The 24,080-nt window shown below is 36.5% G+C and overlaps 1 protein-coding gene across 3 annotated transcripts in view; it reads right to left on the bottom strand.

The window, feature by feature from the left end:
* Positions 1-671: 671 nt before the first annotated feature.
* LOC145768611 (uncharacterized) overlaps positions 672-24,080 on the bottom strand; it is a 32,064-nt gene continuing 8,655 nt past the window's right edge. For all 3 annotated transcript variants that reach the window (XM_082580148.1, XM_082580150.1, XM_082580149.1), the window contains 21 exons: positions 22,982-23,090; positions 22,055-22,152; positions 21,334-21,430; positions 20,927-21,120; positions 20,479-20,597; positions 19,745-19,907; positions 16,799-16,911; positions 16,368-16,469; positions 14,781-14,865; positions 12,200-12,247; positions 11,516-11,636; positions 11,061-11,386; positions 10,186-10,287; positions 9,910-10,018; positions 9,545-9,607; positions 8,988-9,051; positions 6,007-6,203; positions 5,020-5,591; positions 4,285-4,647; positions 4,075-4,145; positions 672-886 (listed from right to left, as the gene is read on the bottom strand). In XM_082580148.1, coding sequence (XP_082436274.1) covers position 886; positions 4,075-4,145; positions 4,285-4,647; positions 5,020-5,591; positions 6,007-6,203; positions 8,988-9,051; positions 9,545-9,607; positions 9,910-10,018; positions 10,186-10,287; positions 11,061-11,386; positions 11,516-11,636; positions 12,200-12,247; positions 14,781-14,865; positions 16,368-16,469; positions 16,799-16,911; positions 19,745-19,907; positions 20,479-20,597; positions 20,927-21,120; positions 21,334-21,430; positions 22,055-22,152; positions 22,982-23,090 — 3,117 coding nt within the window. In that variant the 3' untranslated portion in view covers positions 672-885. The remainder of the gene's footprint in view (positions 887-4,074; positions 4,146-4,284; positions 4,648-5,019; positions 5,592-6,006; positions 6,204-8,987; positions 9,052-9,544; positions 9,608-9,909; positions 10,019-10,185; positions 10,288-11,060; positions 11,387-11,515; positions 11,637-12,199; positions 12,248-14,780; positions 14,866-16,367; positions 16,470-16,798; positions 16,912-19,744; positions 19,908-20,478; positions 20,598-20,926; positions 21,121-21,333; positions 21,431-22,054; positions 22,153-22,981; positions 23,091-24,080) is intronic.

The raw sequence follows: 24,080 nt of genomic DNA, 5'->3' as shown, positions 1-24,080 counted from the left end.
CAATTAATACTTTCGGTAATTTTCCGTAACGCGCTTGGCTCAAGATCACGCGGCGCTGGTTCGACTTTCGGGGTGTGCGCTTGAGCAACGCATTTCAGGACTGCTCTCCATTCAGCGGTACCTACCTTGTGAATGGAATAATTTCCCGTCAACAACACTTCAACAAGCGGAAAACTTCACTTTGCCAATCTCGATAACCGGTCCTGCGTCAAGAGCCTCTACAAGTAGAGTCTACAAGTACCAGGAATAACCTATATCAAGGCTTTGTCAGTCCGAGGATAAAAATTAAAAACCAACCAAACCAAGTAGCCTACAGGTTGGTTCGTAGACTCCAATGCAATTTATTGATTATTAACTTTTGTTTTTCTAAAGGTTTTGAGGGATTATTCTTTGCTAAAGTAATCCGGGTAAAATTTTTATACATTTAAAAGAGTTTGTAGCTCGAACCTTTTACGCCCCACTTTTGAACAGACCCATTGATGGAGAAATATGATCGCACAACATTTTAGGCACCGTCATAATAAACAGATGCCCACTGGTGAATATCAGGGGGCGAGAAGGCGCTTCCACAGCATGCACTGCGTAGATATTGCCAAAAAATAAACCAACTTGAAGAGTAGTAAAACACCCTTCCGCAGTGTCCAACACGTAGGCTCCACGACACATTTGTATTGAAACAAAAAAAGTTTATTTTATAGGAGCTATTTGTAATCTCATATAATGTAGTCTATTTACAAGGCGATTTCACGTGACACAAATTTATCAGCTAAAAATTGCAACAAAAAACATTAACGTCAACAAAAGTCGTGGCTGCTTGTCGTCATTGAAAAACACTTTCTTGTTGTTGTGGAAGATAATCAGCTGCTTTGATGTTGTAACATCATCTCTGAAAAACAACAATTTTTCTTCATGAGTTTGTCATTCAAACTTTGATTTTAAATACATTTGACATTTTTTAGCAGCTAACTTGAGTCCAAGTGTTTGACAGTCGGTTATTCTTGTCATCGAAGTGTTTTTGCCTGTAACTCCATCCGTTTTATGTTGCTTTACGAGAAGATGTTTTCAAAGTGTAGTGCTCAAAATAAAAATCTCGGGAAATGAACCATTGTGGCATCATTTTTGAACATGCTTCTTAACAAAGCCCGATGTTTAATGCCTGCTCACTGACACTGAGATAAAGCTACCTAAGCCACCAAAATATGCATAAGTTTTGAAGACTGGAAACGTTGTAAATCCTTGCCTAGTTTATTGTGTCGGAAGTAATAAGATATTGCTTAGGCTACTGAGCTGGAATTTCAAAAAATGTAGCCTATTCAATAACAAAGCCCAAGAGTAGTTTTATTAAATTCATTGATAAAATGCAAGTAATTTGTTGTAAAATGTTAATTCATGTAGGCAACTTGAATCAGAAATGTGCAATTTTCAAGGCTGGAGCATTAAGGATTAAACAACGGAATATTATTATAAAAAGTATAATTGAGGGAGCGAAGTACTTTTTCTGTACTTTCACATGCGTTATGTAGAGTCAGTATAGCTTAAATCATTTCATTTTATATCAAAATGTATTAGCCATACAAAAAAATTGAGCCAAATTGCTTCATTTTCAACCTATAAATCTTCTCCAATAGGGCAGCTTTACTTATTCGAAATGTCACAATGCTATAATAAGCTACTCTATAATCATCAAAATGATTCATTTTTGCAATAGTGAAGTACGCCAGGGTCGCTGAGAGTAGCAATCCTTTTTTAGGTCATACATTGCACATTCTTGTGAACAGTGGCGGCTCGTCATAAGGGACTGCGGGACTGCAGCCCTCCCCCCCAACATTTTTGTGCATATGTGAATTATATTACATATAGATAGTTTTGCCATGTTTTTTTAATTTATTTTGCTTGAAAAATTAAAAAACTCTTAATATTAATTTTTTTTTGTAATAAAAAAAAATTGTATTACAAAAATTAATTGGCAACTCTGGGTCTGCAAATTTTGCAGGTCCTGTGTTGTTTGTTCTTTTTTTATGACGTAGGTTTTTCAGAAAAAAGTTTTCTAGCATCACTGAACAAGCGCTGTAGGGACTGCAAATAGAACATACCCTGGTCAGGGATTCCAACTTTGGTTCTCGTAAATCTTTAGGGTAAGCGTGTGGAAGCTATGGGTGATTAGGTGAAGGAATCGTAAGTTACTTTACTTGATCTGTGTTTTGAGAAGTAACTGAGACAGACTAGTTTTGATGTGAAGTAAAGCCAATTACTGTAATTGATATGATTAATTATTATTTTTAATTATTTTAGACCAGTAGAAGCATGAGATGTAGCCTATTGTTCACGCTTATCTTGAAAAGAATTATTAAGCTGTGATATTTTCAAGTAGCCTAAGAATTATCGGTAGGCATGATTTAGATCAGTGGTTCTCAACGGGGGCGGTACCGCCCCCCAGGGGGCGTTTTGACTTTGTAGGGGGGCGGTATGACTACTTCGGCTCAAAGGGGGGCGTTTTTATTATTAGGTGGCATTCTGGTTGAACCCATCTACCGCCCAGCGTAACGATTTCATCAAAGAGCTTCTATCTTCGTGGTAGCATTTCCTACCTCATACCTGGTAGAAAAGGGATTCAGCTGTGTTGTTCTGCTACTATGCTACATACCAAACTGCGAAACCCACTTGACATATCCATAAGAGGTGGTCTTCGAATGTTTCTCACTGACTTTACAGTTTACACCAGATGTGAAGAAACTGGCACTTTCTCACCAAGTCCAAGGTTCACACTGACTACCAGTAGGCCTAATGGCCTATACTGTTTTCATGCTCGCAAATATATATTTGCTTTTTATCAGATATAGTTACTAGTCTCTAAAACCTTTAGTCCTTACAGCCTGTTTCACCCTAAAAGGGGGATCATCAAAAGGTCCTTACTCTAATAGAAATAGAATTCTATTTGAATAAGGACCTTTTGATGATCCCCCTTAGGCAAAACAGGCTGTAAGGGTTTGATTTTATAAAATGGTAACTAGCCTATATTTGATGTAATTCGCTCTGCTTGGCTTTTTGCATGGCATTGAGCACTTTTGTAGTATTAATACTATTTATTCTTTTACATTCACTTTTTGCAATTAATCGTTTTTGTTGGGGGCGGTAACATTTTTCCAGTTCATGAAGGGGGCGTTGAGCCAAAAAAGGTTGAGAAACACTGATTTAGATGTTAACTGTAGCCATTTTGGTGCTCTTTCACAATTTGCCCTCTTGGTCAGCTGGATGAGGACGTCATCAACGCCGCACACGTTGGAATGGACTATTATAAAGGAGGAAGTACGGAATGGAAAATGCACTGAAAAACACCTGAAGGAAATTGTCTCCCATTTATTCATTTGTTGTTCAATTTCAACAAATTTGCTATCGTTGGAAAGCACCAGCATAGATCTAACCAACTAAGTTAATACCAAGTTCCATAATAGTACTAGCTCCATCTGGTGGCCACCTAAACTTGACCAAATTCAAACCATTATCAAAAGTTTACTTTAAATGATAAAAACATTAAACGACAGCCAATTAAAAGAACTTGTTACTGTGTACTGTGTTACTAACCCTAACTCAGTGCATTTATAACTCAGTCCGGTACAGGTTTATAATTATTTGTATTAGGTTACTGGTTGATGCAGCCCCCCCATGTTTTAAGACCACGAGCCGCCACTGCTTGTGAACTGTAGCCTATAGTGTATAATTGCTTTGTTATACAAGCTGATTACGGACAAATCCTTAAGGTAAGCATACTAGTTTTATACTATCTATTTGACAAATTTATAATTCTTCTGTATAATATTTTTAGCTCAGTCCATTTGTTAGTGCTATTTCGATATTTTTGTACTTTATATTTCTTATTGTATTTTTAAAAAAAACATTATTTTTCGCTTTGATCATAAAAATAAACGCAACTAAATTGGCTATGAGTGTGCAGCTGATAAACAAGCAAGTAGAAGCTTGTGCCATTGATTTCATGCAGGTGGGTCTCTTGAGCCAGCATAAATCAACAACAAAAAAATATTAGGCTCCGTGTAATAAACATTACTGTATCTTTACCAAAGTTGCAAAACAAATGGCTTTCGTTCTCCTTTCTTTGCGTCAGTAGCTTTGTAAGTCTTGTTGTGTGTCTGAAAAATGACATGAAGCGTAAAGACAAATAAAACCCATTTGCATAAGTGTTCCCAATGTGGACTAAGCTGTGAGCGTATTTTAAATATTGTGAACACTAAATTGCAGTCATGTCAATAGGCTACTGCATCTACATACCTGACTTGGGTTTTTGGTAACGTATGAACCCCTCATTGTAAGGGACCCACGAAATGGAATGGATCGATCAAAATCAGAAGACGTATTTGACAATAGTGATTGGCTGCTTGAGCTTGACATATAGGATTGAGAACTATCTACGTCACAATCACGTGGTTTTGGAGAGGTGAGATCAGCAGAAGTATTAGGCTGATTAGAGTCTTTATTGGGAAGAGAGTCTTTATCATCACTGGAACTAGATGAAGTGTCGATATCTGTAGACGTGTACGAGCGAACTTCATCCAAACATCTGGTTGATGGACTCTCTTTAAGTGTTGTACCATGGTCCAGGGGAATGATGTCATGCTCAATAACTTTGACAATCTAGTGATGAATAAAAAATTTTATTAAATGGAATGAGAATTTGTAACATCGAACTTCTTTCGATTTTTCCAAGTTAAATCATGACTGGTCTACTAATGGGCTGTATTTTGAACTAGATATTCGAACATTCCTTTTTTGTCTAAATAATTATTATAAGGCTTACAATAAACCACAACTTACCGGTAGGCCTATTGTAGCCTACAGTACATTAAAAAATAATTTGTCTAATTTTAAAAACACCCAGCAACACACCAATGCTGCTGCGCAGTGCTGCTGGTTAGTAGTTTGCATTTGCAGTGGTTTATAAAACAAGTTAACTTCATCGGCTATATTCAGATGAAAGTAATGAAATCATTTTGTAAGAAAACTTACCGGAATGGTGTGGTGAACCGGAGTTGATTTTGATTCTTTTTTGGTGATAAATCCTTTAACAAAAGCCCTCTCATCAAAGTTTGAATCAGGCTTGGAAGTAGAATACTTTTGTAGTGTCCGACGTGGCTTTGCGACAGGAGTCGAGTTAAATTTTTCAATACAAGCGCTGATGGTTTGGGAAGAATTTATGTCAACATTGCTTTCGCTTGACAAATCATCATAACTGTTTGAATTATTCTTTGTAATTCTAGGATGCTCACGAATATTTGGTAACAGAGGGAGAGCCTTAGCTTGAAAGTCTTTTGTTATCTCATTTTCTGAAATGGATCTTGCTGGTGAATTGCTGTTTTCCATCATTTTTTCAGTTGTGGCTGAAGCAGCAGTGTTGATTGTAAGTTCCCGCTTTTTATAAGCAGGAAAAGCTTCGATTTCACTGTTACTGCTACTTGATGAACTAGAGTTGTCAGATGGAGAGCACAACTCGTTTACTGGAGTTTTTAATATTTCATCAGCTGAGCTCTCTTCCCATATTGCAGCGTTTTTTGAAACAATGGGTGGAGTTACTTCTCGATCTGAAAAATAAGTAGCCTGCAATTATTAACTTAGACTTTATAGAGTTGTCTGTCTCTGGACAAGTCTCCTGATTTTGATTTTAAGCATACTATCTCAGCGTTCATCTAATCACAAAATCTAACACGAACTGAGTCCGCCTTGAGAGCTAGGCTAGTTAAGAGTCCGACTCAGTGAAGGTAGGCTACGCTCTGGTAGTAAAGTTTATTGATAGCCTATAAGTCTTACAAACGTTGCAAAATATAAATTGAGGCCTGCAAACCTTTGCGATAAAAACTTAACAAATGGACGAAAACATATTAGTAAATAGGTTTGCAATTACTTTGCTGGCCGATTTAGAACCAAACTGATAAGCTAAGAAAAAATTGTTTTCATAGCATAAGCTACGCTTATAATTTATCTACAAGCAATGCTTACCAGTAGTCACCGCGCTTGATGTGTCTGCTTCGTAGCCAAGTTTATCAACTACTAGAGAGCTCATATCGGAATCCGAGTCGCATCTCATTGACGAGTAGGATGGGATATGATCTTCTGTGGGGCGTGACTTTTCGTTTGTTGTGAAATATGAGCGTCTTTGAGCCACAGTCGGAAGAGAAGCACCAACAATAGGGTTACTGTAAAAAGAACGACTGTAATAACTTTGCAAAGCACGAGAAGCATTTACAGAAATGCAGCCAAGTAAAACCAAAGTGTTATGTGAGACAAGAACTCATTGTCAGATAAAACCTTTTATTAGTTTTGAAGTAGATTTGTAATTGAAGGATCTAATTACAACGGATGCCAAGTAAGACAAAATGCTAATATTGGAATAGGTATTGACAATGGACGCTTTTGGTTTATGTATGCTCTTTAGAATACCATACGTTAACTCGAATTGGGTTTAATAAGAATGAGGATAGATTTCACAATAAGGAATTTCAAGAATAGACTTTCATAATTAAAGGGGTCATTAGAGCAATAGTAAACTTTTCAGTGCTTTGTTGTTTTATTTGAAAATGGAGGGTACGAGGGAACGTAGAACACAATTAATGGCATACTTGGGATACTAGCCTATATTCAAGGGATAGATTTAGTCTGTAGCCAGTGTTGGGCGCGAGAACTCATTTTTCAGTTAAGCGATAACGATAATCGATAAATGAAAAATGCCTAAAGCGATAACGATAAATCAAAAAAAGTTAAGCGATAACGATAAACGATGAATTATCGCCGATAACGATAATCTTTTTTTTCTTGATTAGCGCTGCCCCAACCCCATGCAGCAGGAACTGTTTTCATCAACATGACGAAAAATTGAACATAATGTAGCCTACTGTAAAGGGACAAAACTTTTTGTAAGTTATGCATGAATAGAATCGCAACAGCGGCAGTAGGTATCGAATCTTCAACCTCTTGATCCAGAATCAAACCACTGAGGTAACCGCCGTGCTTATAATTATACCTTCACTCCTTCAGATACCAGTTGGATGCTTTTATCAATTGAGTTACACTGCCGCTTACGTGCAGTAGGCAAAATAATTAAATCAAATGAAAATACCATAAAAAATTCCAAACTTTGTATTTTGCTTTCTACGGGCTGTTTACAGCAAAGCCAGCAATAATTGAAAAAATTCCAAAAAACGCAAAATGCTTGAAAATTTATCAGTACGTAATCTTAAGCGTTATTGGTAGTAAAAATGTGCATACTGTGAAATCCATCAAACTTGTCAAATTAGTCGTGTTTGTTCAAGAACAATAACATAATTATCGTAATTTACTGATAATTTCAGATAAATTTTTCTGTTTTCTTTGTGAACACCATCATTAAAGCAATGGCAGAACGCTGAGTTGTTGAGATAGGAATTACAATATAGGCACTGTATTATTAGCGGGAATAAAAATATTGGATTGAGCGTTGGCTATGTGGCATAGGCTAGGTAAATCGTCGTCGTATCCAGGCTTACGCCCGGTGGTTGAAGATTTAGATTAAGTGGACGGTAAGGCAAGGAAGCCAATCTTCATGTCCACCTGCAAGCATGCCTTTAAGTGTCCTGCGAAAGACAGTGTCCTGCCTTTTCGATTGCCGTTCCAGCGCTCTCACCACTCGGCTATGCAGCATAGGCAAATGAGAAAGGTTATACTGTATTTAGCATAATTTTACCACGCAACTCGATACGCAACTGTATGCTCATGAGCGGTGTCAAACTGGCGCCCTTTCGATTGCCGTTCCAGCGCTCTCACCACTCGGCTATGCAGCATAGGTAAATGAGAAAGGTTATACTGTATTTAGCATAATTTTACCACGTAACTCGATGCGCCTATTGTCATGCAAAAACTACTACAAGATGCAAAAAGTGTGATGTCGGTCTGCATGTCAAATACTTTAAGCAATATCATATTCTGCAATGACTTGTTTCAGTGATGGTGGCGCGAAAGACCATGTTTCCGATGTAAAGGCGGCCTCGTATTGCGACACTTTCATAAACCACTTGCCAATTTCTTTCGCTTTGCTTCAAAGGAATCTGTACCGCATGTGCGCTTACATTTTAATTGTAAAATTCACTCGCGATTGTCGATTGCAGCAAAACAACAAGAGACTTGTTGCATGCATTTCATTGCATTGCAATTTGCAACTCTAAAAATTATTGTGTTGTCAGGGCCGTCGCTGCAGGGGGCGTGTCCCTCCCATGACAACGACCTGTGCACACACACTTCAGGCACTGAAGAAGAACTGGTTTTAATTTTAGTTTCATGAACTAGGTGGCTAGTAAAAATATTACTTTTCATGTTCTTTCCACTTGTGTGTTGATCCGAAATAAAATTTATCGGAAATTAATTATCGGCGATAATCAAATATTGCCTTTGGCGATAACGATAACTGAAAAAATAATTAAGCGATAACGATAAGCGATAAAAATTTATCGCCGATAATTATCGCCAATAAATTATCGCCGATAATGCCCATCACTGTCTGTAGCAATATCATACGAAAAACTTTGAACTTCAATCTTCCCATTTGGGACATGTTCGGCCTCACGATAGTTGGACCAGTAATAATGATAGGCTAACATGATTATACAGTAATTAAGAAATATTGTAACGTTGCAGTGGTTGCACTCATTTTAAAGGGAAGTTTTAAAAGTTAGACGCTCCAACAGCGGGTATTTTAAGCGGCCGATTAACTTAATCATGCTTAGGCTTAATTAAGTAATCGAAAATCAGTTTGAGCAAGGTTTATTTGTGGTTCAGTGATGTGTGATTTTAATCATCTGCTTTTGGTTGGTGTATCAAAAAATAAATTCATTTGCATTTAAACTGCTCAGTTCATCGATTTCAATCGATGGATAATCCGCTAATGATGCATCCAATCCCAAGGGTTCACATTCCCCCTAAACACTACAACTGGTCTACATCACAATTACCTGGCTGGAGAAGCAACTCTTGTTTGAGATGACGGTATGTCAGACGAATGGACTGATTCGTTGTCTAAAATCATTTTACATTTGTTTAAACAACGAAACTTTTTCAAGAAATTCAAATTGACGGAAAACTGATATTCGAACAATAGACATTTACAAATGTAGCTTAGTGTATATAAATCTATGTTTTATCGGTTATAAAAAGGTACATTTTGATTTACTGTATAATGAAATTTCAGTTTTGAAATCTGTTTGAAGTAATCTTAGACCTATTTTTGAATTATGACGTTGGCTACCGCATAAAAGTGTTTTTCGGCTAGCTCATGATCATTTTATCGTATATCTTATTTTAAACTGGAAGTGTATTTTGGAATACGTTATTATCACAAATAGCCAGCTACTAACTTGTCAGAGCATTCTACAATAAAAGCACTAAATAACATCCCGACTCTTTGAACGATTTTATCCAGTAAAGTTTAAATGGGCTAGTTATGTTGCTAGTAGAAGCAGGAAGAAATTAGGCATAAAGCTAACTACAAAATCCAAAGTGAAACACCTACCAGACAAAACCAACGATGATAAAGAAACCTGGCGTACATGTTTTGGACTTTTTTTGTAGTGAGCTGTGAAAATAAAAATGTGTCAAAAGCGGAAAGTGTTCAAAAGTTTTATGTCATGCTTTTAGTGGAATGGTTTACTTGAAAAACTGTTAGATGTAATTACTCGTTTTGATACTTTAAAACTGAACCTCTTTAAATTTGCTGCAATAGGTCATGTTCTGTGTTGTAGGCTATGTAACGGTAAATAGTAGGCTATAGCCTAGTCGACAATTAATAAGCTTATCGGCTCTTGCATTTAACTAGCCTATTTATAATAGCAAAGCACGACTCTTCAAATCAAACAAAACAGAGATGCTCTTTCTCACCTGGATCCACAGTGAATCCGTACTGGTTCCAATCTACATTTTCTCCGGTTGAGACTTCAGGAGGCGAACTGTAGAGTTTGTTATTTCTTTCTTGTAGTTTTACATGGGTCTGCAAAATTAGCATTCATAATGCGGTTATTTCAGAACACTGAGGCCAAGAATCAAACAGAGTCTTGCACCAGTTAGTAGATACAATGCTTTGATTTTGTTCAAATTTTGAGTTTCTTTAATTGCTATGCTATAGGCTACAGGCAATTTTTTTGCTTTTTAACAAACCTGCTGTGGAGTTGTGTTTAACGAGGATCTGCTAAACTTAGTCTTTGTGGCTTCTAGGCCAGCATGCTGCAAGTCTCGCACAATTTCATCGATTGATCTTCTCTAAATACAGAAACATAAAGAATTATGGATCAGACCATTTAAGCTGAAACAAAGGCGATGACAACCTTCTATTTGCTTTGCTGCGACTGTGACCAATATAGCCTATTATACCTATGCTATGCGTAACTTTACAGCCTTAACTATAGAGACCTAGACAAGTTGCCTTTCTATACACTGCAAAAAGCATTCTTAACTACAAGCACTTAATTTGTAAAGTTTTTATATTGATCTTGTTTCCAAAGTTGTTTGGTCTTAAAGTTTACTTCGAAATAACACATTTTAGATCTGTTCTTTCACAGCACTCTAGCTCAATTATGTTCAGTAAAATTTACCGTAAATATTCGAACTGGCTTCAGTGGGTAGACAGGTTTTATTGACCCCCCAGGGTTTCGAGAATACGGACAAATGCAATGAACAATATCGCACAGAGGTGCACTTTTTACGACAGGCATATCTATACAATCTTTAATTCTGTATTTGATGTGACAACGCTCAATACTTTGGAATGTTAAGATCAACATACGATGTTGTTGGGCTGTCAATTTGAAAATCTTGTAAAAATCGTGTAAAAACTGTATGTAAATAATGACGATAAAAAGGTGGTTATTTTTACATCAGTTTTGCATTTAAATGCGTAAAATTGATAACAAAATTACTTTAGCCTGTGAGCTTACATAGTAGGCAATCGTGAGTCTTTTTTATTTACCAAGATCTTGTAGAACATTTGCGAAGTTGAAGACCTAAAAGTTTCTAATGCTGACGTGCTGTCATACCTCTTTTGCTTCATCGCTGCTTGATTGTATGGAAGGTTTTGTTTTAATATTACTGAAGTGTACAGTTTGTGGTTTGTCTCCATCCACCTTTTCCGTAGCTCGAAATCCAATTTCACTTTCATCTTCACTAGAGTCTGATGACGACGATGATGATGTATCAGTGACGTCACCACGATAAGCATGCTTCTGTTCTTTATGAGGATGCCTTTCTTCGGTATGAGTTTGAGATGGGGATATTGCAATATCAGATTTATTTGCTTCCAAAGTAGCTGAATTTGCGACTTCCTTTTTGCGTTCTTGTTTATTTGTTTCGATAACTTCGAACTCTAAAAAAATGCATTTAGCTTCTTTAAAAAAAACGAAATTATATTAAAAGTTTGACAAAACTGCATTGTCTTCGCACTTGGCCACGTTACGTACTTTGGTTGTAACAATAGGCCTAAAACACAACCTACCTATGGTATTAAGAAAATAAGATTCCTTGTCATTTTGATCGTTCTTTATTTTTACTTGTGAGATTTCCATTTCATCGTCATCACTTTCATCTGACGTCGTCTGTCTGCTTTTAATGCTTTCCTTGAAGAAGATAAAGACCGAAAATAAATGGTAGTTTTTGAAAAAGTTAAAACTAAAAATTGTAATAGCTTACTTTTTCACTAAATAAACACTCCAGAGAAGACGAACTGAATAAAATACTTCTTTTGTAGGCCTACTGGTTCCATTGATCTAACATTATTCTATATTTAGCCTAAGATAAAAAATTCGTTTCGAATTTCAAGGATTTGTACGACTAGCCTACGTGGGACGAAACTAACGCTTAGATTATGCTTTACAGAAGTTTTAGTATCGTAAAAGTACGTTTCTCGTAAAAGCACAACTACGTTATAAAAAAAACGTTTTTTTGGAAATCAACTAGCTTAGATTAGCCTACTGCATGCTTTTCATTTTCAACTTTTGAATATACTAAAAACGTTTTCAAGAAGCTATTATAATTGAGTGATTTAGACTGTGAGCTTTATCGGTTTAAATATCAATTACGTTCATCAGCCTACTTAAGATACAAAATTTTACAAACAGAAAACTTACAAGTATTCTAAATTTAAATCAATTATAGTTATTTAATAGACTTAGTTGCTTACTTTTCCTCGTTCGAATGCCTCAAGGAACTTTTCATCAATGAAGTTTTCCTGAAAAAAAATCAAAAAATCTTGCGGCCCTAAAGTCAATATGATTTATACGTTAATAAAACTTTAAATCTCATAAAATTGAATCAGGTCAACACGATTTTACCTTGCTTCCAAACTGCCAAAAGGTTAGCTTGGAATCTTTGCACTATGCATAAGAGAAGCTGACAATTTTAAAACCTTCAGATTTACATTACTGTATATTATAAATTTCATAAATGAAGTGTTTACACAGTGACACCAAGCCATGCCAGTCGACAAGACAGCATTGACGCATTGAAAGAAATGTTTTTCTATTAACCCTTAACATACCAAGCCTAGCTCACCAACGTCGTTTACCAAGGTGGGGTCCTCCAAGGACCCCATCGTTTCTATTGCTTAATGTATACAGTATATATAGGGTCATCTATAATTAACGTTATAACTTCAAACAAATGTATTTAACGAATGGTAGATAATAATTGAGTAATAAACATATAATATTATTGTCAAATAATTAAATATTTAGGAAAAACAAGTTTTACTCAATGTGTCAGCCATTTGCGTCGATAACAAGTCGGAGACGCTTCAAAAAGGACCTGCAAGAGTCATGAATAACTTTTTGAGGTATTTTGGCTCATTCTTTTTTCAGACTATTCTTCACTGCTTCCAAACTTTGGTGGTATTTAGTCGAAACCCTGCTCTCCAGGTAAAACCAGATGCCAAAGTCTATGGGGTTCAGGTTTGTGGATGAAGGAGGCCATTCTTCCTTGAAAATGAAAAACGGCAAATTGGCTGAGCCAGTTTTGCGTTGTCTCACAATACATACAATCTGTATACCGGCACACCAAAGCACAAGCCAACTTGTTGTCTACTTTCTTCATCCTTAGGCTACTTAGATTAAAGTTTATACAGCTAATGTAACAAAGGAAGATTGCTGAAATTGTAAGTAAAGCAGATGCCATTTTTATGACACTGTAACAAACCCCTGTTGTTACCCCAAGTGTTATAAAAACTAAAATTTTAGTCTTAGCATCACATATAGTATAACACATGTGTTTCTACAAATTACTTAGACAAAAGATCTTATTCATAAACGCACAGTTCATCCACTGTCATCTTCACATTCTTTTGCACTTGTCACAGTTGGGTTGGTGACTCAGTGCTGTTCGCAAACGAAACGTTTGCATTTGGAGCATATAATGTTAACTTTTCTATTGTTGTTTCAAGGACATTGAAAACATCTTCCTCTCTTCCGTCACTGGCTGCCTTGACGTTGAGGATATATTTGAAGCTTCAGTGTTCCGACCTACAGAAACTCCCATAACTGCAATAGCTCTAACGATGTACAGCTGAAAACCAGATGGATTACATGCTCTGCGCAAGACATTAGGTTTCGTTAATTCTTTGCCTAACTCCATCAAGAAATATAATCCTCGATTAGATTTTCTACTGTTCCAGTCTCTGTTTATGAACATCCAAGTGATATAGGAATTCAGGGCTCCAATGTCAAGCACGTTCATAAAAAGTCGGAAAGGCCATCTTGACATTCGTCTGGCACAAGAATATTCACTCACCAACTTGTCTGCATCATCCACTCCGCCTTTTGTGCGGTTATATTCAAGTATCATGTTGAGTTTTTTGTGATCTTCATTAGACAGTGAATTATCAAGATGCTGAGAAGATAGTAAACGAACCGTCTTGTTTTTTTAGGCACATAGCTTACAACTGACAGTTCATCTGAAAAGATAAAGTTTGACGATAAAACATATCGTCCCTTCGCAACTTCCATAACTGCAGGAATATCTGATTTTTTGCTCAGTGTTCCTGTCTTGGTGATATTTTTCTGGAGCAAAAATTCTGCAGTTGGCACTGGTATAAAAAAAATATCTGTGGTAGCACTTCTTCTAGTTGCAAACAGTGATTTCATCATGTCACACAGTACACACAACCAGACGTCCTTGATTTTTCTCAGGTGCACTCCTAGGAAGTTTTCCAGTATAGACTTGAAGATTCTACAGGCGAGTGGTTTTCACGTCTTCAGCTGCCCACACTTTAATTCCATATCTTGCTGGTTTTGACTTCATATACTCTCTCATTGGACATTTCCCTCGGAAAGAGACTAATTGTTCATCTACCGTTACTTCTTCAAATGGCTTATAGAGTTTTTTGCAGTTTTCTATAAATCCATTCAAATTTCGCGAAAAGCTGCAAGTTTAGCATTTTCTTTTCTTTGACTACGTGTTGATTTGTCATCAAATTCTCAATCTCTGGCAAAATGTAAGGACATTTTTCGCGTGAAGTTAACTGGTTAACATTCAGCATTTGTAACGTAATATACCAAGGGGGGTCCCATCAGGACCCCAGGTAACGTTATGCTGTTTTTTGCATATGTTTCAAATAATTTTTTAATTTTTGTTGCACTATACCGAACTTGCTTAAATTTATGACACATACAAAGATAATGAGAAAAATTGTTGCTATAGGTAAGGCGGGAGATAAAAAAAATCACCTCTGGGGTCCCTACGAGACCCCGCTTGGTATGTTAAAGGTTAACCTCATTCTTTTCTTTCTGATGAAACACTTGTGCTGCTTTTAGATCTCCAAGGGGACTTGTTGTGTTGTGGACTCCTACCGACCGTCTAAGCAAACAAAAATAGTAGAAAAGTTGTAAAAGAACAATCGTTTTACGTTCCATAAAGTTTTGACGTTGGAACATGAGAGATAACAGCATTATACACATAACCAAAACAAAAGTCACAGTCGTGTAGGATGGAAAATACGGATTTTTACCTTTTTTTTCGTTAACATCTATTCAACTTTTCAAAAATGCACTTTACGAGTAATTTTCACCCATCAGCAATTTGTGGCTGTATAATATCATTTTGTATTCCAGTTTTATTAAATCTACCTCTATTTAACCTTGTTTCAAAACTTTTAAATTAAATGACGAGAACAAGCAAGACACAACAATACAACAGAGTTGAGAATTATAACAGTGTATTTTACATATTTACAAATAGTTTTAACAGTCAAACGTTTTCGGCTTAACAGCCCTCATCAAGAGTTTGAAATGTATTGTTATAATACTCAACCCTGATGGGTGTTGTATTGTTGTGCCTTGCCTGTTTTTGGTTCAAAAAAAGCAACTTCTCTTCCGATAGGCTACTATGTTTAATTTATATGATTTAGGATGAACATTAGCTTACTATAGCTATTTAATTGCAGGCTAACACAACTTTTGTACTTTAGGAACAAACAAAAACAACTTGTTAATCGTCGTCGTTTTTACATTTGTGGCCGAAAGGTTATCCCTTTTAAAACGTTGTCAAAGTTTTTCTAGACCTAGAGGACATTGAGTAGATGCTGAAGAGCAAGCAAAGTGTGGTCTCATCACATAAGTTATGTGATTCAATTTTGCCATATAAGGATTTTTAAATATGGTGTGTGAAGGCTTCCTCTGCAGTTTTAGTCTTTATCAAATGCTTCTTTTTCAGCTACAGTTTAATATTGCTTTGTAAATTCTCTATCTTTACAAATTAACGTCTGTTGTTCCCCATATTGCAAGGATTACACGTGAAAACACGCAAATATCATGCATGGTGAATAAAAGATATACAAACGAGCTTCATTTCAGGACTGCTATACTTTCAGCGGCAACTAGTGGATGGAATAATTCTTCAATAACAACATTTCAACAATCGGAAACTTCACTCTGTCAATCTCGGTAACCGGCCCTGCGTCAAAAGCCTTTACAAGTATGCGAAACTACCAGGAATAACCTATCAAAGGCTTTGTCAGTCCGAGGATAAAAATTCAAAAACAAATCAAAAACCAAGCATTTAAAAAATCAACACGAGTTTTATTTATACTTGTAATGACACATTGATACCGGTAACGTATATTTTAGACTAATTCTAAGTCTGTATAATATTGTAGTGCCTTTGAACACTACATCGAATTCTAAAAAAATGAAAGGTAAACTATTTCGCTCAGTTTACATAGCAAAAAAAATTGCCACAACTTGTTTGTTCCGAACAGCACTATTGATTGTGCAGTTCAATCAACATTTGATCCACGTTTTGCAACTAATCGTAGTTATTGTTCTTGAATTTATTATTTGGAACAGCCAAATGAAACTCACTTTGGTGCTCTTGCTATGCTGCCTTCTTGTGACGACAAATCAGAATCACGTGATTTAGTGACGTCAGAATGATACGCCGAGTCTTGAGAAATTCGTTGCATTCTAAACAATTCGTACATATTTGCAAATAATTTTAATTTAATTGTTTAGTCGTATGTGCAATGACTTGTACTTTATTGACCTTCAATCTTTATAAAATGGACTTTTTAGAATAAAAGAGTTTCAGAATTTGTGAGTAAGTTGTTTTCGCAATTAACGATTTTACAATTTTTGAAACGATAGGCTACTTTAATTGTGCAAAATTTAATTTCATAGCTTATTGTTGAAACAATTCAAGCAGAAAGATATACATTAGCATTATCAATATTTCACACCGGACGAAACCAATAATCCTGTCATGGCATTTTTGCATTAGAACTCCAAAGACGTACCTTTGTAGTTCAGATATTGCAGCATTGACATTCACAGCTTTTCGATACTGGGTGGTCACAGTTCTTTTGAGAGGAATGATAGAATCTTCCTCAACAGTGGGCAATGATGGAGACTAACATAAATAATAGAATTGTTAGTGTTACCGCCAGCGCTTGAGCAACGCACGATAAGGAATGCTCTCCATTCAGCGGCATCTAATGGATGGAATAATTCCCCAGCAACAACACTCCGACAATCGGAAAACTTCAATCTGTCAATCTCGGTGACCGGCCCTGAGTCAATGGTTCAAAGCCTCTACAAGTATGCGAAACAACCTGGCATAACTTATCAGACGTTTTGCCAGTCCGAGGATAAAGACTTAATCAATCTATCAAATGCAGGCAATTTTGCGGAAATGAGCCAGGGTTAAATTATTGTGGCTGCCTCCAACGTTTTTTTTTCAATCTTTACTTAACTTCTCTTGGAATTTCAGATGTACAGTAGAATTCGCCTATAGTGACTTTGGCTATAGTGACACTTCGCCTATAGTGACACCATGGCCACCTGGAGATGTGGCCTGATTTGTCACATTTTGCAGATTTTGATTACAGCTACTGCTGGTGCTTGACTGACATTTTTTGAGGTGTTTTTACTTTTTGCGGTGTCCTAATGACATAAAACTTTTTGTAGCCTTGGGGAAGCAGTAGCAAATGAGAAAAAGTAAGTTGAAAAACGTAAAATCAGACTGTTATTGAAAATTAACAGTCTGACTAAAATCTTCGAAATCAAATTTTCTTTGTTGTTCAACATGTGAGGATGTTAAAACCTATTGTGTCATCTGGGGAAAAGAATAAAGAAAGCGTAAAAATCTAATTTTAAAAAAAATTTATTTAAACGTTCGCCCAAAGTTAGAAAAACCTGGAAATTTCTGCAAAATGTGACAAATCAGGCCATATCTTTAGGTGGCCATGGTGACACCTGTTGCAAAGTCCCGTTTGCAAACCACAAAAAGTAAAAACATCTCAAAAAATGTCAGTCAAGCACTAGCAGTAGCTGTAATCAAAATCTGCAAAATGTGACAAATCAGGCCGCATCTCCAGGTGGCCATGGTTAGTTTTATATTGTCTCTTTATGTTATTGGAAGTCATTTTGAACACAGTGGAGACTTCAATGACAAGAAACGCTTCTGTCATCTAGCGGAGTTTAAAAAAACAAATACCGTAGACTAATTTTTGTGAACATAGCTTGTCACGACATCTAGTGGAAAGTTTAGGAGCGTAGCTAGCACAAACTTTTGAGGTGGGAAGGGAGAATAAATATATTTTTTAGATGTAGGAGAGTCTGGCAACGAGTCTTCAAAGGCGGAGCATCCACAAAGAGGTCTGTGGGGCTTTCCCCAGAAAATTAAGAAATAATACTTTAAAATTGTGCATTCTGAGAGTACTTTCAGCCTAAATCAATAGTAAAACTTTGTCAAATGATGCTGTAACAGAGTGTAAAATTTTTATTTAAAATGTTTCAGAGGAGGGGAGAGCAATTGCCCCCTTTTCCACCTCCTGACTGCACCCCTGTCAGTAGGTCTCATCAGTATTGCAACGATTTTTCTAAAAATTTGATAACATTGAAATTTACTTCACCAACACGCACTAGCGTACGCAGGGGGGGGACGGGGACGGGGACGGGGGGGGGCATTGGCCCAAGCCCCCCCCCCCCCCTTAAAAATGTTTTAGTAGTTAACAACGTAGATTAAAGCATTTAATATGTTTTGGATTGCACTGTCAAAGCAATTAACAATGTTGTTCTATAGACTAAGCCAATACGAAATACATAGCCCTATCCACCTACCCCACCCCAGGTATGCCAATGTAGCATAGTGTTCTGTAAGCCTATTATAGTGAGAAAGAAATGGATAAAGTCTAAACTAAAACCATACTGGGATATCATGAAGACGTCTGGGATATCAATGGCCAGTGGCGTAGCCAGGGGGGGGGGTTGGGGGTTACAACCCCCCCATTTGGCACGCGTGTGACGTCACGATATTGAGAATGATGCTTGCAGTCTCTTTATGCTAGGAAATGATGCTTTCAGTCTAAAAAAAACTTGCCTAATTTTAAACAAAACTGCATTAAAAAAGCGAGTTTTGCCAATACCAAACATTCAAACATCTCAGCCAGGAATTAGCAACAAGAAAACATAGAGACTTAGCTTTATTCCGAAAAATGCCGAAGAAAACATGATCTTATCCTTTTGCTATGCCACCGGACAGCACCATTTTACAGGAATATTTATACCTACATTTTTGTTGAAAATGCTCTCAGAATGCACCCAATTCAAAGTAATTTTTTAAAATTGTCTGGGGGAGGCCCCTCAGACCCCCGCCGCTGGGTGTCGTCTTAGGCGAAAACGCCGTCGGGCTTTGCCCGCCGGTCGTCAAAACCCCCCCTTTTAAAATGGCTACGCTACTGTCAATGGCCTTCCCCTTGAGAAAATCCTGTGTACGCCACTGGCACTGCCAACAAGTATATTTTTGATACAACGTTTTCTTTAGCATAACAATATAAACGTTAGCAGAAAGCAACATGTCTTTTTAAATTTAATAATGACTAAGAGCGATTAACTTTGACTTTTTATTTTACTTAACTAACGCAAGCCATACGTGGCTTCAGTTGAGTTTTGCATAATCACGAACAATTACTTTTAATGACTCAATAAAATATTTATTTCAAAAACTACTTAAAACTAGGTGAAATCTCTTAAACTAAAATGTATTGATCGATGAGGTAAAATACATTATTATTTTTTTTATAACCAACCTTCAAAAACACACATTGTGTTTTTGAATTAAAAAAAGGATACAATTAATAATGACTATTCGCTGAGGAAAAGTTAGATAAATGCTACAGTTGTTGCAAACGATATATGTTGCTTATGCTTTAAACAACGCGGCCCGTAAAATTTCGACTTACGTTTTTTGGTATTGGTTTAGTTTCGTCAAGTTCATTGCTCAGAGACTGTGCGATCTCATCAGAATGCAAAATAATCTCCCGACGGGTCAAAGGTTGTTCTTGTTCACCGATTTCGTAGATATTGCTGGCGATAGATTGCGCGGAAACGTCAGAGTTGTTTCGTCTGTTAAAACAATTGTACCATGCAGTAAAATTTTGAAACCTGCGGTAGTTTGTGCTCAGTATAAAACGTTTCAAAGCAACAACCAGTCAAAGTGACCTGATGCAAAAATCAATGGTTTTCAAAATTAGAAGCCCTTTAATTTTCTCAACACCAAAACTAGCAATACTTGGTGTTCACGATAAACAAGTTTAGTTCATCAATGTTGAGAAGTTTTGTGATGTATTTTTCTACCACACTGATCGTTTCAACCGTTTGGCTTAGCACACGTCCACTCTGGAACGTGACGAAAAGTCTTCAAGTGTGAAAGCCACTGCTTTGTTGAGTTTTTTTACCTGTTGAAGATACTTTATATCTAGACAGCAAAATCCGTCATTTTTACATTGATTCAACGTCTGCAGACGTTGAATACCATTGCAACTTGAAGATGAGCACACGTTCCTATAATTCTTATGCACATATGAACATTTACGGAATACAGTATATGAGCTGAATGCTTTTCTTTTGAGCATGGCTATAAGTTTTGAAATTTTGTTATCATCAAAGCATAAGGCATGATGAAACAGTGACGTACTTGATGCGCACAGGAAGCACTGGCGTTTCCATGACGTCACCATTGATGTCGTCCTCTGAATCTTCTCCAGTGACGTGATAGTAAGCTGTCGGGGTTTCGTCAGGTGGGAGATAAGGGCTCTGATCAATGCAAACATCTTTAGCCCGGATTTTACTGCTTTAGAATTTATGCGGTATACAAATCGCTTAGCTAAAGGTGATCATTGCAATTCACAAGATTCAAGGTTTGACTTTGAAAAATTCTAGATCAGATATATGAAAGATAGCCTGCTGTCAGTGATTAGATTAATTTATGAAGCCATTCTTCACTAAAAGCTTAGCCTAGCCTACATTGTCGCCAATGTGCATACGGTAACATAGGCTATAAATATTTTCTAACCATTAACCCCCAAAATATTCATTTTCGAGCTTTCGTCATGGCCTTAAATTGTTCAGTTCTATTTTCATACTTTGGTAAATGTCATAGATTTTGTTCGTTTTGGAGGTATTATCCAGTTGTCATCCGTTTCGTGGGATTCTTCATCTGTATCGGAATTGGAAGATCGCCTCTTGGTTGTCGCCTCGTACGCGTTCACCCCAACCGCAGTGAATTTAAGTTCAGTGCTAAATTCTTGACTACACTCCACGTCGCTGTCTTCCTCTTCTGATCAACGAAAAAAAAATTAATGAATTGGTCAATTACTCACCAATAAAGACAGTACGCATGGATACGATATTATGGTAGCTTACAAGTATCACACAGCTTGCTCATAAACATATTGTTGTGGCTGCCGCAATATTAAACTTAGTAGAAATAAAGGCAAAATGTAACTTTAGATAGGCAGTTAATAGATGGGTATGAGTGATGTTTTTTTACCAAGCAACTCTGACATAACGGCATTAACTTCCGCTGCGGCAAGCATCACGTCTTTTCGAACAACTCCTTGAAGAATTTGATGATCTCTTCCTGGAAGCTATGAAAGAAAATGCAAGAAAAATAATAGTATTTTTGAACATTTATTTTACAAACTATGATGTTGGACAATGACTCTCAAAAGATACGCCTGGATTATCACATTTTTAAGACTACTACAGATTTTACAAACTGCAACTAATGACATTTAGTAAATGACATTTCTCATCTTCTTTAGTTTCTGAAGACAACAACAACAATGAAAAATGAGAAGATGTAATTTTTTAAAATCTGCAAATTGATATAATTTTAAGAAAAATTCAATCAAACTGTTAGCAACAATTTCAAAATGTGACATATCAGGACGATAGCTTAAGAAGCAATATATAAATAACAAGGCTTTTCAGTCATCGTTTGGTTATTACAATGAATTTGCAAAAACACGACTCTTTTTGTTTGGCTTTGAATTACAACTTTTACTGAAAATAGGTATTTAGCATACTATATAGCTTGCGACAACATTAACTGCTGACATAACAAACAACGCTTTTCACCCACCGAGTGTAGCCTAAGTCAGGTTTTGACACCACCGGAATATTTTAAACCTTGCAATGATTGCAATATTTTGGCACGGTTTTGCTTTACAAAATTAAAAATGTACTCCAGTTTTTTTGTTTAATCTCACCTTTTGAGAGTTCAAAACACCACGTAGCGATTCTGGGCTTAAATTTCTCATTCTTTCGGATAGAGGCGCTCTCTGACTACGTCGAGATCTCACGGAACCTGCACCAAAATGTAATCCACAGTAGTCAGATTAACGTACACTCAAAAAAGCGTGCTAAATTTAATTTGCTTTCAATCTTTGTTCATCACGGTTGCTTCACCAGTCTGTATAATACAAATCCATTTAATTGCGACTTTGCTCGCTGCAAGTTAGCTAATACTTCAGTTTCAACACTTTACGGAAAGAGTAACATGTTTGAACTTTTTCTAAACGCTTTTATAGCAGTTTTCAGTGACAATAGCTGAGTGTATAACTTGCATCAAATTAGTTCCTTTATGGGGTTGTAGTTGTGTTTTAATCATTCTTTCAAATCCAATTAACGAAAAATGCTATGGCAAATTACAAAAAACTTTTCTATATAGGCCTATTTCATTTTGTACTATTAATGTGAAAGAAAAACAAAGTTATTGCGCTTTCACAACATTTGGTAATACAGTAATACTGATATGTGGTTTGATTTTATTACTTCTGTTAACATAAGCTATCAACGTATTTTTGTTTAAGCCTTCGTTTGAAGCTACAAAGTGAACATATCCTTTTGGGAACACACGATTTATCAATTCTATTTCAGGGAGTAAATTCTCTGGGGATAAATTTGATTTGGCTAATAGCGAGCAATAAAGCGGAGCTTTTGACCATCTCCAAATTATTATAAAAAGCTGATTGTTGGTATTATGTTTTTTTAGACCGCAAGCAAGCTGTAAATCAGAGTATTTGCAACAAATTTTGTTAAAATGATCATACTGTACATGCAACATATTCTGCTAAAATGAATGTAAGTGGGAAACACAGAATAAAAGCACAAATGCACTGCAATTTATGGATGACCTGAACATGATGGCGAAGATTCAAGTTCACTGTCTGACGCTTCTGTCATCGTTTCAGCATCTCTGAATGATGATACTGTGCTGTTTAGGTCAGTCTGGCTGTTAGCATTCTGTAAAACAATGGTAGATAACGTTTGTTCATGGCCATATTATTTACACATTATATCTTTAAAGGCAATGCTAGATTTTTTCCACTACAAATTGGTTGCTTGACTGAGCAGTCAAAAATTGTGAATTTTTTTGGTTGAATGAACAAAATTTGTTTGATTTGTATTGGTAAAGTGTAATGTATGGCTTCTTAATGTAAGACATACTTACACGTTGGCACGTTGCTAATCAAGCATACGCTGTTGAAGCATAATTTTTGAAAATAAAAAGGCAAAATTTTTATAGCTAGACTTTAGTCGTTCAAGTGTTATTCAATTCAATTACAATATTTTGAATAAGAAAAGCTTTTAAATCACTCATAACGATCATTCCCAGGGCTGTGTAGTTGGGGGTCGTGGAGTCAGGGAGATTTTGGCGTATCCGGGGTCGGAGTCGCCAGTTATGAATCGAGGAGTCGCTGTCGTACAATTTTCGCTCGACTTTACAGCCCGACTATCGTTTTATTTTCGTATGCTATTGAAAATGTTGCGTTTTTAAAGAAAAACAAGTATAAAAATTTAATTACTTTCGTGCAAATTAAACAATACTATAATCAGTGGCGTAGCCAAGGGGGGGGAGTGGGGTTGGGGGTTACACACCCCCCCCTTTGGCACGCACGTGACGTCATGATATTGAAAATGATGCTTTCAGTCTCTATGTCTCTAAAACAAAGTTTGCCTAATTTTAAACGAAACTGCATTAAAAGAGCGAGTTTTGCCAATACCAAACATTCAAATAACTCAGCCAAGAATTAGCAACAAAAAAACATAGAAACTTAGCTTTTTTTCCGAAAAATGCCCAAGAAAAACATGATCTTATCCTTTTGCTATGCCACCGGACAGCACCATTTTACAGGAATATTTATACCCACATTTTTGTTGAAAATGCTCTCAGAATGCACCAAATTCAAAGTAATTTTTCAAAATTTTCTGGGGAAGGCCCCCCAGACCCCC

This window comes from Aplidium turbinatum, chromosome 4 (genome assembly GCF_918807975.1).
Source record: "Aplidium turbinatum chromosome 4, kaAplTurb1.1, whole genome shotgun sequence".
Taxonomy (NCBI): Eukaryota; Metazoa; Chordata; class Ascidiacea; order Aplousobranchia; family Polyclinidae; genus Aplidium; species Aplidium turbinatum.
The sequence above is the reverse complement of the archived record's forward strand: the minus strand, read 5'-3'. Positions and strand labels throughout refer to the sequence as shown.